General features: G+C 40.9%; 1 protein-coding gene across 3 annotated transcripts in view; it reads left to right on the forward strand.

Moving 5' to 3' along the window:
* Positions 1 to 253: 253 nt before the first annotated feature.
* Positions 254 to 22,680, forward strand: part of LOC132882175 (tenascin) — a 90,905-nt gene continuing 68,478 nt past the window's right edge. For 2 of the 3 annotated variants that reach the window (XM_060915453.1, XM_060915456.1), the window contains exons 1-4: positions 254 to 350; positions 6,036 to 6,549; positions 8,348 to 9,994; positions 11,677 to 11,792. In XM_060915453.1, the coding sequence (XP_060771436.1) occupies positions 6,201 to 6,549; positions 8,348 to 9,994; positions 11,677 to 11,792 (2,112 nt within the window). In that variant the 5' untranslated portion in view covers positions 254 to 350; positions 6,036 to 6,200. Of the gene's footprint in view, positions 351 to 5,919; positions 5,959 to 6,035; positions 6,550 to 8,347; positions 9,995 to 11,676; positions 11,793 to 22,680 lie in introns of all 3 variants that reach the window. The other variant, XM_060915454.1, reaches the window with a different exon arrangement.

A 22,680-nucleotide genomic window follows, 5' to 3' on the forward strand; every position in this document is an offset into this window, starting at 1 on the left:
TGGAACAAAGAGCTTTATTTCACTCAGTCACTCAAAACATGAACAAATATCAGAGGTTTCACTCAGAATCCAACACCCAGTGGGGACCTATAAAACCTCACACAGTTACATCACCGAGAGAGAGAGAGAGAGAGAGAGAGAGAGAGAGACAGGGGGAGGACAAATTCTTCAAGTATGAGAAAACTTTACAGCTCTCTCTCACTCTCTCTCTCTCTCTCTCTCTCTCATTCCCTTTTTCCCTCCTCTCCTCTCAGTCTTCTCACTCAGTCCATCAGTACTCTCTGAAGAAGAGAGGGAGAGAGGGAGAGAGGTGACGGAGTGACAGACTGAGAGCATCCCTCTCTTCTCAGGTAATTCTGAAAATCCCATAATATTCTACAAGCTGTATGTTGTTACCATAGCAACCTGGTGCTTTTAAATGTATGTATATAGAGTGTTGAACAAATAAAGGAAGTATGTGACGAGAGAAGAGAGAGGTTTCGGTGTGTCCTGCACCTGAGCTGGGTTTGGATCAGGATCTTTACTCTCACTGCATCTCTATTTATTTATTTATAACTGATTTCCCTCTGCTGTGTGAATGAGAGCTCCACTGCGTCCTCTTTACTCCACATGGAGCTGCTCAGTGACGTCGTGTTCTGGTTCTGAGGTTTGCGTCTTTACCTTTTTGTGTTTCTCTGTGTTGGGCGTTAATGTAGTTAATGAGGAAGGGAAGTGTATAACTAACAATGTTATACAGAGTTAAACAAACTGCATGACGTTGATCATAAACTGGTACAAAAAACAGTGAGAAAATAAATGAATGTCAATCAATAAATAAAATGGCTTATAAAAGTTCTGAAATAATGAGATTAAAATTGAGCAGATTTTTTATATAAAATATTTCTAAATGATTATAGCCAATGATCTGTTTGTAATTCATCAATTAACTTCTATCTATCTATCTATCTATCTATCTATCTATCTATCTATCTATCTATCTATCTATCTATCTATCTATCTATCTATCTATCTATCTATCTATCTATCTGTTTGTTTTGTGTTCAATTTATAAAGTGCCTTTCCATTATCCTGTTCTTTACAAGCAGTATCCTTTAAAAAAAAAAAAAACACTCTTTTGTAACCCTAACCCTGGGTATCAGTGAGGAATTAACACTTTTTTCAATTACATTTTTTTAATGATGATTGAAAGCAATTTGATGCTCAGAAATTTTGTTTCTCATTTAGTTAAATATTACTGTATTTTTTAATCATACAAAAAATGTATTTAAAAAAAGCTCATTTATTTGGTGTGATGTAATATTTATTTACTTACTTACTTACTTAGCCATAATATTTGCTCCTGAATGTTTTTCACCAGGTTCATTTCTGTGCTATTACAGATAAACCTGTTTTATTTAAATTTTTTATGATAAATGTTGGGCGGCACGGTGGTGTAGTGGTTAGCGCTGTCGCCTCACAGCAAGAAGGTCTGGGTTCGAGCCCCGTGGCCAGCGAGGGCCTTTCTGTGTGGAGTTTGCATGTTCTCCCTGTGTCCGTGTGGGTTTCCTCTGGGTGCTCCGGTTTCCCCCCACAGTCCAAAGACATGCAGGTTAGGTTAACTGGTGACTCTTAATTGACCGTAGGTGTGAATGCGAGTGTGAATGGTTGTCTGTGTCTATGTGTCAGCCCTGTGATGACCTGGCGACTTGTCCAGGGTGTACCCCGCCTTTCGCCCGTAGTCAGCTGGGATAGGCTCCAGCTTGCCTGTGACCCTGTAGAACAGGATAAAGCTGCTAGAGATGATGCGATGATAAATGTTGATCCAACATTTTGATAATTTTTTTTTTAAAACATGGCACAATATTTTGTTTGCTTTGATTTGGTTAAAGTACACCACTGTTCATCAGAACTTTTAAAATTCACATGAGTTTAAGTTAATTTCTATTTCACATGATTTAAAAATGTATTCGCTGGATGTTATTATTTATATAATTCTTACTTATAATTATTTAATTAATTATAATTCATTATGAATTAATTAATTGATTAATTTCCGTTCCTTTCACTCCCACATGGTTTCATAACAAACTCTGGAGAACAACTCAAATTTGAAACATATCACTGCAACAAATGATAAAAAGGGGAAAAATGAAAATAGATAGATGATATGGGTTAACTGACGTGAGACACTGACTGTTAGAATTGGTCACATGGTTATAATTGTCCTGTGGTAAGCGCTATAAGACTGTTATACCTGTTTATTTAGCGAAGACTCCATTATTCCCACAGAACAGCTTCATCAGCACAGGTGTGTTTATTCATCACACAACAGGTTCCTTTATAGAGGCAGAGTTTTAGCTGCAATTCAGCAGTCAGTTACAGACTATGTGATGTGATTGATTACGTGATTGATTGTGTGTTTGTGTAAGAGGTTGTGTGTAGTTGTGTGATCAGTAGTGTTTAGTGTGTGATGGTATTGTGTTTGTGTTCTGCAGCATTTCAGTCTTATAACAAAATACACACAAATCAGGGGATTGTGTGTGTGTGTGTGTGTGTGTGTGTGTGTGTGTGAGAGAGAGAGAGAGAGAGAGAGAGAGAGAGAGAGAGAGAAAACTGATACTCTATTTGACCCCTCAGAGAACACTGCTCCTTTCAGGGTGCCGAGATTTACGAGCAGGTCTCCAGAAATCCAAAAATATACTTATCTGCTGTTCCCCCCCCCTCTCTCTCTCTCTCACTTGTATTTGTGTGTGTGTGTGTGTGTGTGTGTGTGTGTGTGTGTGTGTGTGTGTGTGTGTGTGTGTGTGTGTGATATTTTCTCTCTCTGATGGATTTACTGAATGATTGATCAGTGTGCACCAGCTTGATTCTGATTGGCTCACTGTTGAATTCTCAATTTCATTTGGTCACTTGCTGAATTTTGGTTCTGATTGGTCCACTGTTGATCTTGTTGTACCAGTGCAGTATGCTGTTACTCCAGCTGTACCTATGAGTGTAATAAATGTGCAATAATCACCAGTGGGCTGCACCAGTAACGCAAGGAGCATGAGAATCGGCCCAGGACTACCAGAAGAACAATGGTGCGGAGGGATTCGGGAAAATAAGTGGCAAAGTCCAGTGCTTTGGGAAGCACTGTGGTATGGGTGCAGCATGGGTTTTCCAGTGGTTAACGTTCAGGGTATGACGTGATGTGATGTACCTGTGAGTGTTGGACCACATGCTTGGCCACCAGGACTTGACACTGAATAGCTTGTGAGTTTTCAGTGTGCCTGGATGTCCAGTAGCCGGGATGGTGTGAGCCCACATTATGATCTGTCCCTGGAGTCATTGGGGCACAGAGGTGAGACTGGGAGGGCAGGCAGCAGGAACATGGTGAGGGAGCGAGTTGGTGATCTCCCTATGATAGTCCCACATGACAAAGCAGGATGGGTTCTGGACCTGATCAAGGGTTCTGAGCAGGATAAATGTGAGATAGGGAGTTGACCCTGGCATTTTTAGCCCTGGGGAAGTACAACAGGATGAAATTAAACCAGGTGGAAAAAGGGACACCGTTAGGCAGTGTGGAGATACACCAGATTTTTATGGTCAGTGAAAAGAGTAAATGGGTGTACAGTGCCCTCTAGCTGGTGTCTCCATTCCTCCAGTGTGAGCTTGACGCCCAGTAACTCCCAGTCATCAATATCAGTTTTGTGCTGCAGGGGAGAGCTTCCTCGAAAAGAAAGCCAATGGATGTAAATCATGCTTCTCGTGGTGACAGAATGACCTCCACCCTGACTCTGAGGCATCCACCTCCACTACAAATGGCTTGGTCAGGTTTGGATGATGAGGTATGGGTGCTGTGGTCAATCCTGATGAGTTTGTGGAATGCCTCATCAGTAGCAGTGTTTCATCAAAGTTTTCTGGGGCCTTTCTTTATCAGTGCTGAGAGCAGGTCTGCCATCGAGCTCAATCCTCTAAAGGCCAATTTATACTTCTGCATCAAATCTACGCCATAGTCTGGCATGCACCTCTCCAGAAAGTTAACTCCACTTCACAGTGATGCAGACTGCAACACCTGTGATTAATCGGTCTGCTTGGTAGCATCACATTTCTGGCTGCTCTTTCTTCTCTGAGAAGATTGGAAATCTCCTATCATGATATTGTATTAATATAAATATGTAAGGTGTGAGGTTCTATAGCAGCTTTAGATCATTAAAACAGCCAGTTTAATCCTGTATCTACTTGTGCAAGTATAAATGCTTCATCATGAGTGAGCTTCAATGCCATACCTACAGGTGTAGATTCTATGTATAGAATATAAATCAGCCTTTATGAAGAGGCAGTAGAAATGTGCGAAACCCAGGACATGCTGTAGGAGTGGGCCACTTGGCTACAGCCTTCTCCTTGGTGTCATCCGTGATTATGCCTTCCTGGTTAATGATGTACCCCAGGAAGGAGATGGTGGGGACATGGAACTCACATTTTTAATCTTTGATGTAAAGGGAGAAACTATGGTCTAATGGTTAGAGAAGCAGCTCTGGGACCAAAAGATTGCTGGTTTGATTCCCTGGACCAGCAGGAATGGCTGAAGTGCCCTTGAGCAAGGCACCTAACCCCCAACTGCTTCCCAGACTGCTCTGGGTACTTAGTACGTCGCTCTGGATAAGAGCATCTGCTGAATGCCATTAATGTAAAAAGCTGTTTCTCCAAAAGATGAGATGGAAGTCTTGATGTGAGTGACATGAGCTTCCAGGGAGGGGAATTTTATTAAAATGTCTTAATTGTACATGATTACACAAATTTCCCCAGCATGTCATTAATAAAATTCTGGAACTCCAAGCGGGAAAGCCCATAAGGCACTATGTTTGTCGTGGCCAGAGGTGGTGCTAAAGGCTGTTTTCTACTCATCCCCAGTTCGGAAAATGAACCAGATTATACACACTACACAAGTCCAATTTAGAAAAGAGCAGAGCTGAGCTGTTTGGGTGAGCGGGAGAGGATATGGATATTTTACTGAAATCTGGTTTAACCTCTGGTAATCAGTGCATAGGCACATGCCACCATCTTTCTTCTGTATGTAGAAAAATCCATTTGAGGCTAGTGAGGTGGAGGGTCAGATTTAAATTTAGTCAAATTTCAAAAAATTCAAAGTCAAAAACCATGCAAAATGTTGAGTAATCAGCAAACAGGCTATCAGATCAGGAAAGCAGAACAATGCCGAAAAGCAGGATAAGCAGACAGACTTGGCACAAACAGACTAACAGTGTGAGGAGAGTCTTTTTAATGTCTCAGGAGTGGTGTGAGCTTGAACGTGTGAGAGTTCATGGTGATTGGTGGGAACTGGAGTGTGTGTTGGCCATGTTTGTCTGCTGTGTGTGATCATGGGATTGGAGTCTGCCACTGACTCCGGTGCTGATGTGCCACATGACTTCAAATGTTCAAGTTTAAAACTTTTTCAATGTATTTGTCTGAACGGAATCTGTGCAAAGTGATTTGGGCTCAGAACAGAAAAGTGATTAGAAGAAGAAGGAGAACATGTGCAGTATGAGGAAGAACAGTACTGCACTCACTCACACACACTAATGAGAACACTATTTTTCAGTTTTCAAGAGCAGCAGTGAAAAGTGAAAGTGTTTGCGTGTGTGTTACTGAATGAGTTGACTGTTAGTGAAAAACAAATTTAAAAGAAATGTGATCCAGGAGGAATCAACTCTGAGATGCTTTATGGGTTCAGAGTCGGGGAGCTTTAAAATATTTAAAAACATTAACGTGTGTAAATAAAAAAATATTTATACATTCAGGTTCAGTGAGGTAAAGTCATGAAAGCAGCTGTGTGTGTGTGTGTGTGTGTGTGTGTGTGTGTGTGTGTGTGTGTGTGTGTGTGATGTAGCTAATGAAGAATGCTTTATTTCACACTATAAAGGCTGTCTTTGTGGCTCTGCTTTTCGTCTTACCCCACAGACTCAATGACAGTAAATAAAATCCAGAGTACTAATAGAGGTAAGTCTTATGGTTAAAATATTTTTTTTAAAAACTTGAAAATCTTTTCACAATATACTCTTAATTTTTTTTTTTAGGTTCCGCAGTGAGGTTAAGAAATAAAGACAATCTCGCTGGATCTGAGAAGAACCGCTACACAAAAACTTTCTCGGATTTTGAGTGAAAAACAAACAGAAAAGACTCTTGAGTTCAGACATAAACTTTACTCCAGTGCCTCCTGGCATTTTTGGTTTTAAGCAACAATGCCCTTCCTCTTACACCTCATCCTCTTCCTCATCCCAAGCCCCGCCCTGCTTTCCCACAGTGCATCTGTTTCTTCTGAGTCACAGCCAGTCAAAATGGTGATATCAGAGCGGTGTGTTTCTGACCCCAACAATGTTGAAGATCATGAGGTTGACCTGACACCCGGTTCTCCTCTAGTTCTGACGCACCGGATTCGTCTGGTTCCCAGTTCTGCATCAGGTTCATGCTGCCAGTCCGAATTTGCAGCTCTTCGTGAGCGAATCGAGGTGCTCGAGAGGGAAGTTTCAGAGCTCAGGGAGAAATGTGGAGGTCTGGACAGTGGCTGCTGCACTTCACAGCAAAGTAAAGGTAAAGTAGAGATGCTAAGGGGTACGATGATGTTTTTAACATGAGCATGTTGACGTCCCATCACAATGTAAAATTGTAAAAGTTTACAGTAATTACCAAACATTAGTGTCCACATTCAGCACAAATACACAAACCCATTTCAAAGTCAATCAAATATTATTTAAGGACGACAACACTCCGCATCCTGCTGCTATAGAAAAATAATCAACAGCAGAGACGTGTCATGAAGCAGAGTTACTGTTGCCAGTCCAAAGGTGATTAGTTTCTCATAACAGCATGTCCCTTTGTGTTTTATTCTTCTTACACCACAGCAATTTACCAGCGATTATCATTTTTATTTATTGACAAACAACACATCATATGTCTTTTATCCATTTATCCATCAGTTATGTTCCTGTTCTCAGGTATAAATGGCCATTCTCTCTCAAGCATGTCTTTTTTCTCTCCCTTGAAGTTAATATGCCATAAAATTGCAGTTTATCACGTTACCAAGAAACCACAAAGAAGCCTAAACTCCTTAAACTTAATGCTACAGCTTTACCTCCGATTGTTACAAAGTGCTGACACTGGAGACGTATACTCATTTAACCCATTTATGTTGAGCGTCCACTGTACGAGTGCGTGTGAATGAGCTGTTACTATAGAAAAGTCCTTCCCATGCCACATCAGGCAGCACCGATTTCAGTAGCACTCAGCCTCTCGCCTATTAAATAACTAGGGTTACAGTGGGGGGTGGGTCCTCTGGTAACCACAGGAGTTTGACTATGTACTCGCATCTGTATTGCGGCTCCTCATCAGATGGTAGTAGGTACCATTTTTATGATGGTCTTTGGTACAACCCAACTGTGAATAGAACTAATGATCTCCTGGTTGCATAGGTGGACACACTAACTACGAGGCCAACTTGTGGTCCTGTTACTATAGAAACCATAACACATTAGAACAAGTGCATGAATATAAACCTGTATTTGCAGCTGTATTACTGTCAGAGCTGCATATAAACAACTTCATCCATTGTTTTATATCAGCTTGCAATGTCTTTGAGTACGTTCCTGAAGTCAACAGTGACGGTAACTCAAACTGTCTTGGGTTCCCCTTTGTATTGTAGTTCCCATGGCAACAACATGGTTTGTTTTTGTTTGTGTTTTCATCCTGTTTCCAGCTCCTGTTCAGTCATTTGCTTGTTCCTTGATTGTGTCCAGGTGTTTTGGTTTAGTTCTTGATTAGTTTGCCCATTTGTACCCCATTGTGTCTAAGACTCTTGGCAAAGTCATATCATGCTTTTGTCTTAAGTCTTTGCCTTGTGTCTGAGCTCTGTTCTGTTTTGATTCTCAGCTGTTCTTCCAGGTCTGGATTCCACTTGTTTTATGTTGGCTGCCTTTTCTCTGACCCTTGCAATGGACTTTGATGATGATCAGTGGACTGCCCTTATTAAATCTAATGCTGAGTTTATGTACTTGCATCCTTCCTCACTTCACCTTTCCTAATTCCAGCCAATAAAGTAATATACCAGTACTTAAAAGTCCCCTAAGCCACAGGGACTCCACCAAAATGGAATTGAGTGGGTAATTTCATGATGGAGTTTTAAACTGGATCTAGTAACAGCAACACAAAGCAAGTGGACTTATAAGCAGTTACAAAACAGATGTGCAGAGGTATTTAGTTACACAAGAAAAGGACAGATAAAAAAATATATTGAGTAACTCCTCAAAGTAAACTTTTCAAAACTGCATCACAGGGTTATGTGAGCAGATGGTTTGCCTCATAATCCTGATATACGTGTTGTTTATTTTTTTAGGAGCAGGCTGCACCACTGTCCCTCCCCCAACAGATGAGTGTTTGAATGACTGCAGTGACCAGGGCCGCTGCGAGAATGGGAAATGTGTGTGTTTCCCTGGATTTAGTGGACCTGACTGCAGTGTGTCCAACTGCCCTGGAGACTGCAGCAACAAGGGCAAATGTGTCAATGGCAAGTGTGTTTGTGATCCTGGTTTCACCGGACCAGACTGCTCTGCTAAAACATGTCCCAAAAATTGCAGCAGCCATGGCAGGTGCATGAATGGAAGATGTGTGTGCAATGCAGGATTCACTGGTCCAGACTGCTCAACCACACAGTGTCCTGAAAACTGCAACAAAGGAAGATGTGTGAAAGGGAAGTGTGTGTGCAATACAGGATTCACAGGACCAGACTGCTCTGAACGGTCCTGCCGCAGAAATTGCAACAACAAAGGAAGATGCGTGAATGGGAAGTGTGTGTGTGATGAAGGATTCACAGGACCAGATTGTTCGGAAAGGTCCTGCCCCAGAAATTGCAACAATAAAGGCAGGTGTGTGGATGGAAAGTGTGTGTGTAATACTGGATTCACAGGTCCAGATTGCTCTGAAAGGTCTTGCCCTGGAAATTGCAACAATAAAGGCAGGTGTGTGGATGGAAAGTGTGTGTGTGATACTGGATTCACTGGTCTGGATTGTTCGGAAAGGTCCTGCCCTGGAAATTGCAACAACAATGGAAGATGTATTAATGGGAATTGTGTGTGCAATGCCGGATTCATAGGTCTGGATTGTTCAGAGAGGTCCTGCCCCAGAAATTGCAACAACAAAGGCAGGTGTGTGAATGGGAAGTGTGTATGTGATACAGAATTCACAGGTCCGGATTGTTCAGAAAGGTCCTGCCCCAGAAATTGCCACAACAAAGGTAGATGTGTGAATGGGAAATGTGTGTGTGATACAGGATTCACTGGTCCGGATTGTTCAGAAAGGTCCTGCCCTGGAAATTGTAACAACAATGGAAGATGTGTTAATGGGAATTGTGTGTGCAATGTCGGATTCACAGGTCCAGATTGTTCAGAACAGTCCTGCCCCAGAAATTGCAACAACAAAGGCAGGTGTGTGAACGGAAAGTGTGTGTGTGATACTGGATTCACAGGACCAGATTGTTCTAAGAGGTCCTGCCCTGGAAATTGCAACAATAAAGGCAGGTGTGTGAACGGGAAGTGTGTGTGTGATACTGGATTCACGGGACCAGATTGTTCTGAAAGGTCCTGCCCTGGAAATTGCAACAATAAAGGCAGGTGTGTGAACGGGAAGTGTGTGTGTGATACTGGATTCACAGGACCAGATTGTTCTGAAAGGTCCTGCCCTGGAAATTGCAACAATAAAGGCAGGTGTGTGAACGGGAACTGTGTATGCAATACCGGATTCACTGGACCAGATTGTTCTGAGAGGTCCTGCCCAAACAACTGCAGCAACAAAGGCAGATGTATAAATGGACAGTGTGTGTGTGAAGTTGGCTTCACCGGGCAAGACTGCTCCACAAAGGCCTGCCCAAATAACTGCAGCAACAGAGGAAGATGTGTGAATGGCAAGTGTGTGTGTAATCCCAGTTTTGCTGAGCCGGACTGCAGTGAGTGTAAGGACGGATTTACAGGACCTGACTGTGAAACAGGTAAGTTGATTTATCCACCACCTTGACATTTAACCAGTTATATTCTGCAGAGGTGGTGTAGTGGTTAGCACTGTTACCTCACAGCAAGAAGGTTCTGGGTTCAAACCCAGCAGCTGATGTGGGCCTTTCTGAGTGAAGACACATGTTCTCCCTGTGTCTGCGTGGGGTTCCTCCCAAAGATATGCAGGTTAGGTTAATTGGTGGCTCTAAATTGACTGTGAATGGTTGTTTGTGTCTCTGTGTGTGTCAGCCCTGCGATGAACTGCTGACTTGTCCAGCGTGTACCCTGCCTCTTGCCCATGGTCAGCTGGGATAGGCTCCAGCTTGCCCCCCACAACCCTGCATGGGATAAACGGTTACAGATAAAATGAACAAACATATTCTGCTGAATTAGTTGGGGTTTTTTTAATATGTAATTGAGGCAAGGTTGAAATTGGTAAAGAGTCAGTACTTGGGAACCAGAAGTAGAGAACTAGGAGGACTGAGAAACTGGAATTACTGGTAACACCACTACAAAACCTGGTAAATAGACAAGTAAAAACGAGAAATCTACTTGCTGTACAATACAGAGTCAGAGGCTGAGGCTAACACACAGAACATCCTGTAATTGACACTGGGGGAGGAATACAGTCAGAGGCTTACACTAAGGGAGTTTATGGTTTAGGATTATGATTGGTTTAGGGGGCACAGATGGATACAAGGGAAGGTCTAAGCTGTTTAAGCTTCATTTTGGGGGATGAGAGGAGTCTACAGATAGAGAGGAACTTGAGTTGGTATATGGGGAGTAGAGTCTGAACTTTGTGTAGGAGTAAGGAGTATAGTCTCAACATTACGTGTGGCAAAAAGAAAAGAAGTGAAATGTCACACAAAGGAAAGAGAAGAGTCTGAACTTGGATTAGGGGAAGGAGTAGAGTCTGAGCTTTATGTTGGGAAAAGAGAAGAGTCTGACTTTCATGTAGGTAAGCAAGTAGAATCTGAACTTTATCTTGGAGAGAATGAAGATTCCCAGTCTGATTATATTTGCTAGGAAAGGAGAAGAGCTTGAGCTTGATTTTAAGGAAAGAACAGAAATAGAGTTTTATGCTGGAGAAGGAATAATGGTTGAGCCTTTTCCTGGAGAAGGTGCAGAATCTGAAAGTAATGCTCGAGAAGACTCAGTGACAGGAAGTAAGGCCAATTTAGGGTCAGGGGCTGAGTCCAAGATAGTTGCAATGTATACCACAAGGAAAGGAGCAATAATTGTGGCTAGGGAAGATAAAATAAAGCTATAAGGTGTGCAGAGACAGGACCAAGAAGAGAAGCAGAAGTAGAAACTCAGCTAAGAAGAGAATCATCAAGGGACAGAGACAGACCTGGAGGTTGTTGCATAGGCCAAGGCCAGAAGGGTTGGCCAGGTGTTGTGTGTGTTACGTTGGGGTCAATAGCACTGTGATGAAGTGTGATGAGATGCAGATGGATCTGCAGGCTTGTTAAAGACAACCACTGCAAAAGGCCCCAAAATGGTCCGGTGTAACTATCTGATTTCAAGGTCACCTGAAGTTTATACTAGGCGTGTACCATAAAGAAAATTGATTAAACATATCCAACAAAGTTCTTACTACAAAGTACAAAATATCCACACAGGTATGATAGCTACAGATGGACACCTTGGATGTATTTATCTGTTCTTTCTTTCCTACCAGCCCTGATTGCTGTGTCTCACCTCAGTGCCAGAAACATCACTGAATCTTCAGTTACACTCTTCTGGACTCCACCCATAGTGCAGTACAACACTTACCATATCACCTTCACCAGTCAGGTAATTAACACATGTTTGGACTGATATAAACTAGCATCCCAAAGTCACTATCTGTATATCACACAGATGTCCTTCCTGGGTTGTCTGGAGGTTGTGAAAATTGTGCATGAACAAAAGAGGTGTGAACACACTGAGAGTATTCCAATCTTTCCAGTCACTCTTTTAATGATGCCGTTTTGTTGCCCCTCTTCAGCATATCATTATATGCAAATATTAATGGAGATATTTCAAAAATCCACATACAGAGGGTCTCTTTCACAGTTGCTTTGGAAGAACCAATTGTCTCGTTCTCGGACTCTCTTACTCTGTCTTCCCAGCATTGGCTTGCATTTTTCTGGTTCACCACAAACCACTTCCTATCCCCAATTTTCATTCAGGAAACCACTAATGTGAACCACATGCAGCATACTGCACCTGTTTCTGTGATTTAAGTGTATTAATTAACATTTTGCAAAAAAAAATGAATAATATGCTTTTCCTACCCACAACCTTGTTCCAAAACTAGCCTTATTTATTGCAAATAAATATTGGTGACCCTGCCCACAGCGCTCACTGTAAGTTGGCCTAGTGGTTAGTATGTCCTCCTCTCGATCGAGAGATCACAAGTTCTACTTGCAGTTGGGTCATACCAAAGACCATCATAAAAATGGTGCCTACTGCCATCTGGCAAGGCACATTGCAATGCAGATGTGAGTGGGGAGTCAAACGCTCACGGTTACCAGAAGGTGAGCCCCCCACTGTAACCCTAGCTGTATAGGCAAGAGGCAGAGAGCTACAGGAACGGAGATCAGCGCCACCCAATGGACCTTAAGGGCCTGGTTAATACTGGGATAGGAGACTGTTTGGGAAGACCAGGTTCAGGCACAGGAAGGACTTGGACTTGGGCCTACAATGCTCATTTAATCAGAAACCACTGTTCTAGACTTAATTAGCTAAGTGCAGAGAGTATTTTAATAGGATGTATTCAATCTCATTAGCAAAGAAGAGATTTACACACTCAGTGTCCTTTATACTCTCTAGAAACTTACACAAAATATCTCCAGTTTACATTTATAAACAATATCATCCGTAGTTTTGTAAAGAAATTAGCACTAATGCAAAGCAATGTCTTCTGAATAAGCTCCTGAAGTTTATAACTTGATCTGTTATCTAATGCGCTTGGCTTGAGCTAATAACAAAATGTAACAGCCATTAAGAATTTTACCCAAGAGAACGTCAACAAAGTTAAAATCTTTTCTTTTTTTAGTAAACAATACTGGAACATAGCTCTTTAAAAACAGACTCTTGAGACTTTGTCTGTCATTCCTGTGCTTAAATGTTTTCACGTGAATGCCTTACACAGATTGGGATGTGAATTTTGCAACGTCTTCCTCCACAATTTTCCACTTCACTCCATTTTCCCATTCCCTTTTGTTCTGAGTGTATAAAGTGCTGTTGTTGTGCAGATGGTGTCCAGGCAGGGAAAGGTGACTCAGGGTCACGGCACCATTTTTACAACACTTCTGAATTCTGAGTTGGCACGAATCAAAATGAAAGAACGACTTCTTGTTGGTCTGACATGCAGATTTATGAGCGGAACAGTCTCAGATTCAGACTAACATGGGTTTGTTCTCTCTTCGCTCTCTCTCGCCTTTTTTTTTTTTTTTTGCTTGTTGAAAACTTCAGATTGTGAACAGCTGGATTGCAATCTTTTATTTCACAGCAGTAGCAATATCAAAACCAACAAACACAACAAGTAAATACTATATATTTTTATAGCACCATTCTCACAACCAAGGAGGTTAAAACAGAGACAAACTAGAAGGGCACTCAGTAGAGCTCATACCTCTATTAACAGCATTTAGCAGACACTCTTATCCAGATCAATGTACAACAGACCCAGAGCGGCCTGGGGAGTAGTTGGGGGTTAGATGGGTTCTAACCCCCAACTGAAGTGCTCAAGGGCACTTCAGTCATTCCTGCTAGTCCAAGGAATTGAACCGCTGACCTTTTGGTCCCAAAGCTGCTCCACTAACCATTAGGCCATGGCTTCCTCCACCAAGCTGTAGATTATCAACATCAAAATCAAGTCACTTAAACTGAGGATAATACTAAAGCTGTCCACCAAATTTCATCCAAATCCATTCACTACTTTTTGAGTGACGTTGGGAAATGAGGATGGGTTCCCTTTTGAGTCTGGTTCCTCTCAAGGTTTCTTCCTCATGTCATCTGAGGGAGTTTTTCCTTGCCACTGTTGCCACAGACTTGCTCACTGGGGATAGATTGGGTTAAAATTAGCTCATGTTTAAAGTCATTAAAATTCTGTAAAGCTGCTTTGTGACAATGTCTATTGTTAAAAGCACTATAAAAATAAACTTGACTTGACTTGAAAAGACCAAAAAATCCTGGATCTACATTCATATCCGGATTTGCATCAAAATCTAATCCATTATTCCTTGGCCCATGGCTCACCTTTCCACCAAATTTCATTCAAATCCATTCACTGCTTTTTGAGTCACGTTGAGAACAAGCAAACAAATAAACAAATGGAGGTGAAAGCATAACCTCCTCCAACACAGTTGGCAGAGGTAATTATTCTTTAAATTCAAATTAATACAGTCTGAAAAAATACTAAAACTATAATGAAAAAAAATAAGAAGAACCATATGAAGAAGAAGAAGACGACTTTATTCAGATCATAAAAGTCTACAGACCGGCAAACTTATGTCATATGGCTGGAACCAGTCTATCAGCTAATTTTAAACAATATGTCACCAATTGGTTGTGGTTAAAGGGATCCTCCAGCGGATTTATTCTCAAACTTATTTTAAGTAAAAGTAGTCACAGATTTCAAAAATCAAACTTTCATTTTCCCAAATTTTCATTTTCATCAAATAGTGTTCAAGAAAAATGAATTTTCTTTAAAATGTCAGATGAGCTTCCTGTGGTGGTGACATATGTAATGATGTCAGGTAGCAGTCACTTGGAGCAACTCGGCTGTTTATATTCTCTGTTTCCATCGTAGTTTTGCCAGTTTTACAAGTCTCATCTCATCTCATTATCTCTAGCCGCTTTATCCTGTTCTACAGGGTCGCAAGCAAGCTGGAGCCTATCCCAGCTGACTATGGGCGAAAGGCGGGGTACACCCTGGACAAGTCACCAGGTCATCACAGGGCTGACACATAGACACAGACAACCATTCACACTCACATTCACACCTACGGTCAATTTAGAGCTACCAGTTAACCTAACCTGCATGTCTTTGGACCGTGGGGGAAACCGGAGCACCTGGAGGAAGCCCACGTGGACACGGGGAGAACATGCAAACTCTGCACAGAAAGGCCCTCACCGGCCACGGGGCTCGAACCCGGACCTTCTTGCTGTGAGGCGACAGCGCTAACCACTACATCACCGTGCCGCCCCAGTTTTACAAGTATTTTACCAAATTTATCAGTTTTTAAATAAGTATGCCTCATTGTGTAGCATATAAATGCCACAATGATGCTCAAAAGAAAGCACAAGCTGGAACTAGACTGCGTTTCCACAGAGAAAATGCAGTGTGTTTGATCAGCTGGAACAGAGGGTAACCAACAGAAACTGGATCAAACATGAGACCTCACACTGCAAAATCTTTTTTACGTAATCTACATAAAGTCAAACTCATTTTAGATAACATTACACATTATAATTCAGTTTAGTGATTAATATCACATCACCAGCTCCTCTTCACTGTGCGTTTATCAGCACTTATCTGAAATACAAATCATTACCAAAAACACTGATTTTCCAAATTATGGATTTACCATACAGTGTTTTGCGTAAATATTCACCCCCACACCTTTAAACATTTCTACATTTCCTTACTGCATTACATCCTGGAATGGAAATAGACTTATCTGGGGTTGTATGCTGAATGTTTAGCTGCTAATGAATATTTTTTTGTGGCTTTATAACTCTGAGTTTATTGCTCTATTTTGTGGCCCAGTGGACTAACAGAGCTCTTTTTTTTATCTTTCGATTTAATCATGGTCAGAGGCGTACAGTAACAAAGTACATTTACTTGAGTACTGTACTTAAGTACACTTTTTGAGTACTTGTACTTTACTTGAGTATTAATTTTTTTGGCAACTTATGACTTTAACTTCACTACATTTGAAAGACAAATATCGTACTTTTTACTCCGCTACATTTCTATCAAGGTCCTCATTACTCATTACTATAAAGCAGCTTTGAAAGTGGATGTTCTTTTTTCTTTTCTTTTCTTTTCTTTTCTAAAACATGATTGTTTTTTTCGCAGGTGACACTGAGACAGCCTGTCAGTAATCACTAGGGTCACGTCATGTCCATAGACTGTATAAAATCAAGTTCAATGATTTCTCAACAGCATCATTTGAACATGATCAATTGATGGCAGAATGGTAGGAGGCAGTTCTTCTGGGGAATGAACGCACTCATGGCTATACACTGAAAAAAATTAAACATTGACTCAAATAAAAAAAAATTGAGGTAATCGATCACACCTAATATTGTAGTGTTATACAATATAAATAATTCATTTGATTTGACCTGAAATATTTAACTTCATGTAAACCAATTTCTGATGGTTGAACCAAAGCAATTATTTCAGATTTTCCTAAATTAAAATAATACATTTTTTTTTTAAAGATTTTTTTGGGGCTTTTTTCACCTTTATTGGATAGGACAGTGTAGAGCAGTGGCGGCTGGTAGTCTTTGAGCACATATATTTCTATGATTCTGGATCTGAAATAGCAATGTTATAAGGTCGGCTATAACATAAGCCTAGCGCAATTCATCCTACACAATGTTCGTCATTTTTAGAGGAGGCTGAGCCTCCCTCGTTGTCTTAGAGCAATCGCCCGTGGTATAAAGACAGGAAATGAGTTGGAGAGAGAGACGGGGAGGGATTGGGAAATGACCTTGGGTCGGAATCAAACCCAGGTCCCCGGATTTATGGTATGGTGCCTTAGTCGACTGAGCCATTACAACAACAGCTTTGTTTCACTTTTTTCAGTGTAGCTAGAACCCATGTTTCAGTTTTCTGAAAGGTTTAAAGATTTGTTTCGTTTTAAATGTTTGCTTTGCTTGCCTAAAACGGAGCATGTCACGGCCTACAAAAACTTGCCAAATAAACAAAATGTAAAAATCTTTATTTTCGAGTAACGTTAGCTACTCAATATGATTTTGAGTTTGAAAAGATTTTGCTAGCATGTCAGATGGAGCTTCACTGACTAGCTAGCTTAACATTCAACCACCATGATGGCACAGGCAGATTCATACTGTATGTGCATGAATACATACACTTGCGTGCGCGCACGTGAGACCTGTGAGATGGACAGTATTATACTAGTCAGTCACAACAAATTGCTGGAATTTTTTGCTTTGATGTCAGATGATGGTCTTGCTTTTTTTTTTTTTTTTTGTCTGTTGGGCAGTTATTAAGCTCAAAGTGTGGACCTGGGTTTGAAGCAGGTTGGATTGTCATTTTTATTTTCTGAGCAAGCTGCATTTACAACTATTCCACTGTCTTTCTGATGAATATAGAAGAAGAAGAAGAAGAAGAAGAAGAAGAAGAAGAAGAAAAAGAAGAAGAAGAAACTTCTTCTTCTTCTTCTACATGTGTGCACACACTGCCAGAGCTGGGTCAGAACACTACCATGCTGCTTTGTGAGGGTGGGGAGGAGGGTTACAATTTAAAAAAAAATGATAATGACTGTTTTTTTTTTCCAGTTCAGTTGTGTTTCATTTTATAACATTCTACCAGGTGTTTATTCTACAGGTTCTACAAGTTAGTCAGTAAATCCAGTCGGTTGCTTCAGAGGCATTAGGTTTCGTAAGTGTTGTGGCAATAATACAACAATGCGTTGACAGAAAATGTACTTTTAATACTTAAGTATTTTTAAAATCAAGTACTTCAGTACTTTAACTTAAGTAAAAATTTGACTGTACAACTTTCACTTGTATCGGAGTAACATTTCAAACTCACACATGACAACAGTGGAGGTTATTAGCTCCAGCCTCATTGAGGCTATTTTAGCTTTTGATATTCAGTAGAGAGATCATCAGTCCTTAGTCATATCGGATACGTTGTTGAGAATCAGCTTCAAAATAAAGTGTTATTAAAATCTCATCTCATTATCTCTAGCCGCTTTATCCTGTTCTACAGGGTCGCAGGCGAGCTGGAGCCTATCCCAGCTTAGTACGGGCGAAAGGCAGGGTACACCCTGGACAAGTCGCCAGGTCATCACAGGGCTGACACATAGACACAGACAACCATTCACACTCACATTCACACCTACGCTCAATTTAGAGTCACCAGTTAACCTAACCTGCATGTCTTTGGACTGTGGGGGAAACCGGAGCACCCGGAGGAAACCCATGCGGACACGGGGAGAACATGCAAACTCCGCACAGAAAGGCCCTCGCCAGCCACGGGGCTTGAACCTGGACCTTCTTGTTGTGAGGCGACAGCGCTAACCACTACACCACCGTGCCACCCGTTATTAAAGTCACAGAGCTAAAAAAAAAAAAATTTAATAAGCAGTGTGGTGCTTTGGTAAAATACTGAGTGACAAGGTGGTGTGATAGAAACCGCTGAAGTTCTCCTTGTGAAGTTGATTATTGGTCTGAAACAGCACATCCCCAAGTGTTTTATTCCTCTTATATCACAGCAATTAGCCAAATATTACAGTTATTATTCATGAAATAATGACATGTCACACTTTTATCTTTTTATAGTTACATTTAGGGTGGCACAGTGGTGTAGTGGTTAGCACTGTCGCCTCAGCGCAAGAAGGTTCTGGGTTCAAGCCCAGCGGCCGGTGAGGGCCTTTCTGTGTAGAGTTTGCATGTTGTCTGTGTGGGTTTCCTCCAGGTACTCTGGTTTCCCCCACAGTCCAAAAGACATGCAGTTTAGGCTAACTGGTGGCTCTAAATTGACCGCCCATAGTCAGCTGGGATAGGCTCCAGCTTGCCTGCGGTCCTGTAGGATAGGATAAGTGGCTACAGGTAATGGATGGATAGTTACATTTAATGTTATGAAACATCTGAGAAAGATATTAGTTCCTGTTCTTGCTTATGTTATAGCAGTGATGTTGTAGCAGTCGTTCCCTCATCACCTGTCCTCTCTTTTTTCTCTCTCTTGAAGTTAATAAGACAAAATAGTGCAGCTTGTTGTGTAACTGAGAAACTGCAAAGAAGTGTAAACTCCCCGGTCCTGAAGATGTCGGAAAACTTACTGGTAAAGTTCCAGCTTTACCTCTGACTGATACAAAGCGCTGACACTGGAGACTCCTTCCATAAACATTACATAAACACATTTCTGCTTACAGAATCAGTTTCTGTGGAGCATCGACCATATGTGTGTCATTACTATAGAACTGATATCATATTAGTTGTAGAATGAGCACATTAATATAAACCTGTGTCTTTTGCATTCTGACCAATTAGAACCCAGAATTCAACAGCGCTGTGGTATACAACTGATCAGAAGTGGGCAAAGAGAAGTTAATCACAAAAATGTTAAATCATACATTTAAACACACAGAAAAGCAGCAGGCTGAGGAAAATGCCATCTTCTAGAGTCGGGTTCTAGGCTGGACTGAAGGGGGAAAACACACACTTTTATTTGCCCATAAATGAAGAATGCAGCAGTGGAAAAAAAACATCATTATCAACATCATCATCGTCCCCTTTTTCATATCAGAGCAGGAGAGTTGATTCAGTGGTTCCAGACCTTCAGTGTAAGTGAAGTGTATAATAACAGCAGTGTTTATTCTAACTGTGAGCTGATCCTCATTTGGTTTGGACCTGAAACAGTTTAGCCTTTCACTTTTTATTTACCTCGTGCAGGACGCTATAACTCACAGCGAGGGAAAGCCTCCTCCATTCAGGGTGACGTTTGGTGATGAAGGGGAATAAATTTAGCATTTAACTGCATGCTGAGCTTGGATCACATCCCATTAACAATGATAGAGAGTCTTGGAATGTGCTCCAACACCGCTATCAAGACAATATCCTCCGTTAAATCCAGTCCAGATCCCACAAGGCATTCTACATGTCAGTCATGTGTTGGGAGTACCGCAACAATGCTAAACAGACCGACCTCCCAGAACAGAACATCTGTTTGATGCTCAGTCTACACAGATTACACCACCATGCACACAAACTGTTACAGAATTATACACTTGTTGTACAAGAAGTGAAGTAAAGAGAAGAAATGAGAAGCAGAAGGATGCCAGAGTGAAAAGGCCTCAATTAGCTGTTGTCAGGAAAGTGGTATGGAGACGATTAGCTCTTTCCATTGACATGGAGCCAGTGTTGGTGCTGAAACTGTTGAGGGTTTGAGTCTTTTTAAGAAGCCACTGTTTTATGTGCACAACCATTACATAACCTTTCCTACATGAGCTGTAGGAATTGCATTCAACTACCCTGTGAAAATAATGAGCTGGTTTTGTTAGCATTAGCAATACATGCTTTGTTAGAGTGCAGTGCCTTGGGCTCCTGATTGGCGCAACAGAAAAGTGTTCACCCTCCAGGGAGGGAGGGGTGGCGTACTCTCTCACCCCTGTTAATTATAGTGATACTGGCCAATCATGGGTATGTGTGAGTTCATGCGTATGGAAGTGGATGGATAGCACTTTCCTTAGCGCTTGTGATAAAGGGAAGACCTGTCTGGTGGGTGGGAATTCATCACATCTAAATTCATGAGAGAGAACTTGGTTCTCTCTTGGTCTTAAAGTCTACATGTCAACATGGTTCTTCAACTAATTAACAGAACATCACTAAAGGCAGCCAAGATGGTCTTGTAGATAAAATTCTCACAATACTAACAAAATGTTTACCAAGTAAACACATTAAGTAAAATGAGCAAGGACTCAGTACAGTGCATACCTCAACCAAGCTGCATATTAGAATATCCAAATGTTTACTTTGTTTGTTTATCTACATATCTGAATTTGCATCAAAATCTAATACATTGTTCCTTGGCCAATGGCTTATCTTTCCGCCAAATTTCATTCAAATCTGTTCACTACTTTGAGTTATGTTGGGAACAAACCAACAAACAAATGGAGGTGAAAACACACCTCCTCCAACACAGTTGGCAGAGGTAATTAATCATGATAATTATAAGTGTTCTAAGTAGAAACCTTTTTGGAAGCTAAGAACCCTTAATTTAAGGGTTCTCCTAAAAGGAGAACCAAAGAATCCTTCAAGGATGTAATTTTTTGATAAATGTATCTGATGTTCCTTTCAAAGCAGAGAGTACACGTACTGTATATATTTATACAACATAGCAGCCTACTAGTGTCCTTAAATTTGGATAAAATTTATTAGCTTCCTAAAAAAGTTCTACCCATTCTGATAAGAGAACACTTTGGTGTAGGATTCTACACAGGGTAGATTTAAGGGTTCCTATAGATGTACAACCAAGGGATCTATGGGGTACATTCTTAGAAAAAAGTTCTACAAATGGATAATTCGGGTTTCTAGCCTTCTTAAAGGGTTTGACCTGAAATGATGTCTGATAGGGAAGTACTTTGATGTGTGGTTCTGAACAGAATTTTCAAAGTGACAACCAAAATTTATTTCTCAGTAAGACTGTGTGATAAAAGATTAAATTAGTGTGTTCTTGCTGTAGTATAGATTTTGCCATGTTAATTTTTTTATTATTAATTCTTAAAATTGGTCAAATTGTTGACTTTTTTTGAATGTAGGTGATTTTCCTTAAAAAAAAATTGCCCATTGTTTAGTGGAAATACGGCATAGTTTGGGATTAATCCATTATCAGGAACTTGGTAGGTTTTTTTTTCCTTAAGAAAAAGATGTCAACTGTTTCACCCAGAACCAAACAATGATGAAGTAAATACACTGTTAATGATAACATTAACTCTTTTCAAGCAGGTTCACATTGAAATAAAACTTAAAAAGTCATTAATTATGTGCCTTTTGTCTGGAGCGTAATTATCATAGTACATTCTCAAACTCTAGGACAATACTTAGTGAAATACATAAATCCAGTTCAATATGAATAGAACCAGTGTAACCTGGTGTGTGTCATGTGTTTAGAAAATTGCAGTTATGATTAATACTGTCCAACATAAACAGCTCATACATGTAGAAACACTGATCTTAAACATGTTGGTTGATTACATCTGACAGTCTGGGGCTCTATTACCTCGACAGATGTCTTTAACTAAATCCTCCTTATTATGAGGTAATTTGATCTAATCCGTCATTCCATCAGCATGTGCTCTCGATCCTCACCCCATGTAATGAGTCAAACCGAGGCAAGAAAACCAATGCAGTTCCGCATGGTGAAGTTGTTATCTCCATGAGATACGATGGATCTGATACAAGAAACAAGTCTGTTCCATTTTCTCCCAACTTCCTCTCTGAGTCTAGCTAATTCTAAAGAAATGCAGGCTCTGAATGTGGAGAGGTGTGGAGACGAAGAGGCAGGACAACTTGAGGAAGGGGTTAACAAATACACTCACTGTCAAGAGCTTCAGTTAATGTTCACAATGTTCAAACATCAGAATGGGTATATTGTGATCTCTATTTTTGTGTGACTTTCTTTCCTTCACTGTGGTATGGGTGTTGGTTTGAGCCAGATGGACTGCTGGTTTGAGTATTTCAGAAACTGCTGATCTCCTCCTGGGGTTTTCACACACAACAGTCTGTAGAGTTTACACAGAATGCTGCCAAAAACAAAAAGCATCAAGCAAGTGAGTGACAGTTCTGTGGGTGGAAACAAATGCCTTGTTGATAAGAGAGGGTCAGAGGGAAATGGACAGATTGGTTTGAGCTTTTTTGCCAGGAAGGATATAGTAACTCGTATAATCACTCTTTACAACTGTGGTGAGCAGAAAAGCATCTCAGCATGCAACAG

Source organism: Neoarius graeffei, chromosome 2 (genome assembly GCF_027579695.1).
Source record: "Neoarius graeffei isolate fNeoGra1 chromosome 2, fNeoGra1.pri, whole genome shotgun sequence".
Lineage (NCBI taxonomy): Eukaryota > Metazoa > Chordata > Actinopteri > Siluriformes > Ariidae > Neoarius > Neoarius graeffei.